Below are 5317 nucleotides of genomic sequence, written 5' to 3' on the forward strand. Positions count from 1 at the left end.
ACCCAATATATGAAGACAACATATTCAATAGGAGGAAAAAGACGGAATCACTAATGGTTCTATGGAATCAAGTCTAGAACTATGGATTTCCAGATTGCTTGTAAATTCAATGTTTTTCTTTTGTTGATTGCATAAAACTGGAAGGGGAGAGTATATCTAAAAATACATCCTATATTAATTTAAGCATCTTTTATATCATTTAGTTAATTTTTTTACTGTATTCTTATTTGCTCTAAGTACTTATCAAGTTCAATCCTGAGGATTTTCTATTTATCTTCTAGTAGTAAATGTATCTTTTTCTGCCTGAAGCATATTTTTTGTTTACTTAACAGTGGCTGGTATATAGAAATAGTACTGATTGTATTAATATTAGTTTTTTGCCTATTAAATTCTTTAGAGTGCCAATAAGTTTATTGGAGGAGTTTTTAGGCTTTCCATAGAATTATGTCATCTTCAAATATTCATAGGTTTTACTTCTTCCTATGGGTATTTAAATATGGGATCTAATCTTCATATAAATACATTGTATAGAAATTGCATAATTCTGACAAGTAATATGAGCTATAATAACTTTTTTTCTGGTTATTTCAAATGTCATTCTCCCAATCTGACATTTTATTTTGAAGCATTTATCAAATACAGGAAGAATGATTTGAATCTTTTTTTATGAAGCATTTTAAGTAGAAATTCTTGTGACTTCTGTGCCTTTTGAGAAATCAAATAATCTCTGTTTTTTTCTCCCTAATAATCATGTTGTATTATTGATGGGCTTTGTGTAAGTGTTTCTTCACATTGTGTCCCACTTCAGTACAGCATAGAATTTCCAAATAGGGTCTCAAAAGTGAGGGTTCCTTTGTAATCATTACCTGGGATGTTCAGGGAAGCTGTAGGTTCTTTCCTGAATCCTACTTGACTCTGTGTAGGGGGAGAGGTTGGAAATAAAACAGGAGGGAACATAAGAAGAAATTTAGTCTTTCCAGGTATGTTGGGTAAATGTGACTTAGTTCAACCTGTGCAATAGTGCAGATATTTCCCCAAAGTCCTTTTCACAGCTCCCTTTACCTCCTTGTTTTTGAAGCTGTAGATAAGGGGATTCAGCATGGGTGTGATCACACTGTATTGTAAAGAAGAGAGCAAATCCAGGAAGGAACCAGAGGAAGGCATGAGATAGCGAAGCATACCTGAGCCAAAGAACAGGATCACTGCGATGAGGTGGGAGGAGCAGGTGGAGAAGGCCTTGCTTCTGCCTGTGATGGAGCTGATGCTCAGGATAGTGGAGACAATGTGAGCATAGGAGAAGATTATTGGGAGGAAGGTTCCAAATCCATGGAGTAAGATTGAGCAGATCAAGATACTGATATTGATGGAGGTATCAGAGCAAGACAGAGGGAAGAGGGAGGGCAGCTCAGAGGTGTAGTGGTGGATGGTTTGGGCCTCACAGAAATCCAGGTTAACAGCCAAAAGCACAATGATGACTGCATCAAGAGAGGCCAGACCCCACGAGATCAACACAAGCCTCACACAGAGCTGGTTGCTCATCACCTGGCTATAGAGCAGCGGGTGGCAGACTGCGGCATAGCGGTCATAGGCCATGGCAGAGAGCAGACAGACTTCGGTTCCTGGAGTGATAAACACAAAGAAGACCTGAGCCAGACAGCCCTCTATGGAGATGGTCTTCTTCTCAGACAGCAGGTCCTTCAGGAGCAGAGTAACACAAGAGAAGCAGAGGTCTAGGAATGATAGATTACTCAAGAAGAAGTACATGGGTGTGTGGAGGTGGGAGTCAGCCCTGATCACCAGCAGCATCGTCAGGTTCCCCATCACGGTCAGGAGGTAAATCACCAGGAAGAGGACAAAGAGCAGAGCCTGGATGTGGGGGTCGTCTGACAGCCCAGTGAGGATAAACTCGGTGATGGTGCTGTGGTTCCTCAAGGCCATTTGTGGAGGCTGTTTCCTTGAAGGACAATAGAAGGAGAAATGAGATCACTTGTAATTGTCCCTTTCCTTTATGTCATCATCACTTTTCCTCACCATCCCTCCCTGCTCTCCCCGAATACTGTGTTACAACATCTCAAACTTGTCCTCACTGTGTGTCACTGTATCTTGATTTTTTTATTTTTGCTTTTGTGTCAAAGTCTTCACATACTTCAGAGAATCCTATTCTTTTTCCATAGGGTTTTAACTGAAAAAAATGATTGTATCTGGTTCATCTACTTATATCTAGTATTTCATTTCAGTTGAATTTTTTTATAGTTTAGAAATCCTTATAATCATTTAGTTTTGAGAACCATTATCTGCAGCAGTTGTTCTAAATCTTCTCTCCTTGTTCCCCAATCATTATTTCTTTGCTCATTGTCATCTCAGTTCAGTTCAGTTCAGTTCAGTTGCTCAGTCGTGTCCTACTCTTTGTGACCCCATGAATCGCAGCATGCCAGGCCTCCCTGTCCATCACCAACTCACGGAGTTCACTCAGACTCACATCCATCAAGTCAGTGATGCCATCCAGCTATCTCATCCTTTGTTGTCCCCTTCTCCTCCTGCCCCCAATAGCTCCCAGCATCAGAGTCTTTTCCAATGAGTCAACTCTTCACATGAGGTGGCCAAAGTACTGGAGTTTCAGCTTTAGCATCATTCCTTCCAAAGAACACCCAGGACTGATCTCCTTTAGAATGGACTGGTTGGATCTCCTTGCAGTCCAAGGGACTCTCAAGAGTCTTCTCCAACACCACAGTTCAAAAGCATCAATTCTTTGGTGCTCAGCTTTCTCCACAGTCCAACTCTCACATCCATACATGACCACAGGAAAAACCATAGCCTTGACTAGACGGACCTTTGTTGGCAAAGTAATGTCTCTGCTTTTTAATATGCTATCTAGGTTGGTCATAACTTTCCTTCCAAGGAGTAAGCGTCTTTTAATTTCATGGCTGCAATCACCATCTGCAGTGATTTAGTAGCTTTTAAATTTAATAGGATATTAATTTTTAATGAGATTTTTATGTATAGGGTCTCTACTTAATCGCTTTCAATTTATTCTCACTGTGATTTTGTCATTTATTTTGGCAGTCACTCATGTCCATTTTATTCATGATGAAACTGATATTCATGAAGATTTTATAATGCCACGTTGAGAAACAGTATAAGAACCAGGAAATAAATTCATTTATTTTGGCTAAGTCAGATCTAATTTTAGTGCATAGCATTACAGACTGTTTTCCTACTCTTATAGTTGGAGTTCATCTATGTTTTCCCTTAACTTTTCAAAGTTTTAAGTTACTTTTGATATCAGATTGGTTTGTATTTTCCTCTGTCTATGCTTATACTACTTTTCTCCACTTCAAATGTCCTCCTTTTAAATTTAGTTGATCTATGTTCTGATGGCCCTTCCAGCCTGAGCTTTTCTCTTGTAGCCGGTCTTGATTGCTCCCTTCTGCTCTCTGTTCGAATACTAGGTTCCCTGTGTTATGTCAGAATCTGAAATCTTTTCTCATTTGATGTTTAACACGCATCTCAGTTTTCCCCTCCAGACTGTGAACCCCTTGTGAACATGGATCCCATCATAATAGCAGCAATCATAAGCCACCAGTTCTTATACTTCATTTCCATTCTGTATTAGCTTCAGTTATGCCTTTTGTATGAGTCTAGAAACTTCTATATGGCATTTCATGGGTGCCTCAGACAAGACTCCCACACCTCCAACCATAATTTCCTTCCCTTTTTTTCCAAATGTCCAGATAGCACTAATGCCTGGCAGAAGTTCTGCTACTGAATTTCAAGGATGCTGTTATCAACATGGATCATGTTATCTCATGTCACTGCAAAATTCCTGATGATATATCACTCTTTAGAGGGCACAGACCTTTTGCAATAATGGAAGAAGCTCCTTCAAGTTTTGATATGGGTGATTATTTCTTTATTGCTCTTTTAGAGTTGGGTGAAATGTTACTACAGTTTTTTCTTAACCATAACTTTCATCCTCTTGCCCTTAGTCTCACTTAGTTGTTCATGAGGACCAGGATGGTGAGCAGTACATTTGGGAAGGGATGCTATACTCTGGATAATTTTGAATCCTAATTCATAGTTCTATGTACTAGGGCATGTCTCGAATATGAAGATTCCTGCCTGTCTTGGTCATTTTAGGCTGACTGACCAGTTTTCTTCTTTTGTTTAGCACTCTACCATCTAACTCAAGGTAACTTTCTGAATTCACAAAAATGTTAAAATTGCTTTTTTTTTTTTTTTCACAGAGCACCTGTTTTTGGTCACTCTGTCCTTGTCAGCAATCTATGATCATAAACTGAATAATCAGGAGAAGCTTAAATTCTGATCACATTAACAAAGCTATTAGCTTAAGCCCATCTTAAATTAGTGAAAGTTATCTGGGGATCTGGACAAACAGTGCAGTGCTTACATTTGTGTATCTGTGGAACCTGGATCCAGTATTAATGAAGCATTGGCAACTAAAGAATTTGCTTTTGAGGATGCTGCATGGATAAATATGTAAATATTGTTGAAAGCAAAACTTTCTCATGAAACCTATTAAAGCAAATTAAAATAATGAATTGGACTTAGTTTTTTTTTTTTTTTTGCAAAGCTTAACTAATTTAAAGTACCTCAATTATTTGGATATTTTCAACCTATCCTGAAAATTGTGTTCATCATTCCACCTTTATTTAGGGAGGTCAGGGAGATCTGACCACAGTGTCCATGGCAGACTCAGGGCCTCACAGTAGGTAAGAATATGTCTGGAATCTCTTGTATTTAGTCAGTGTGGTATTTCTGGAGAACTCTTTTCTCTCTTCTCTTGCATCCATACTTACTGTGCATGAAGACATCAGCTACTGCATGATGTGATTTAGAGGGTATCACAGAGAAAGGAGGCGACCTAAATTCCCCATCCTAGACAACACCTTACACAGAGGTAGTCAGTTTCTTTAAACCCTGATAAAGTCTTTCCATTCAATTCTGGATCAAAGCATTCAGTTACACGTTTTCATTTACTTACCAAGTGGACGATACTGGCTTCACTTCATGCTGAACTGTGAGAGGCTGAGTCTGATTTTTTACAAGAGTGAAAATATGAGAAAACTGTGGAAAGTGAAGGGTGGAGCAGTTGATCATGGTGAAGCGTAAACTTTGTGAAAAGAGAATTTCAGAGATGTTCTAGACAAGCCTTGCCCACAGTAGTTGTTTACAGACGTTTTTGGAATGAATTCATGCATTACTGGTGTGTGTGTATAGGGTCAGTCTGGACAGGTTGGCTCAAGGGACCTCAAAGCTTAGGGGCAAATTCAGACTTTATGTGCACGAGGGAGGTATT

The 5317-nt window shown here is 39.1% G+C and overlaps 1 protein-coding gene across 1 annotated transcript; it reads right to left on the bottom strand.

The window, feature by feature from the left end:
• Positions 1–1005: 1005 nt before the first annotated feature.
• On the bottom strand, positions 1006–1938 carry OR8S27 (olfactory receptor family 8 subfamily S member 27). The gene has a single exon (NM_001389782.1). It carries the CDS (start codon positions 1936–1938, stop codon positions 1006–1008), a length of 933 nt encoding a protein of 310 aa, NP_001376711.1.
• Between the last annotated feature and the right edge of the window lie 3379 nt (positions 1939–5317).

Source organism: Bos taurus, chromosome 5, assembly GCF_002263795.3.
Source record: "Bos taurus isolate L1 Dominette 01449 registration number 42190680 breed Hereford chromosome 5, ARS-UCD2.0, whole genome shotgun sequence".
In the NCBI taxonomy this organism is placed as follows: domain Eukaryota; kingdom Metazoa; phylum Chordata; class Mammalia; order Artiodactyla; family Bovidae; genus Bos; species Bos taurus.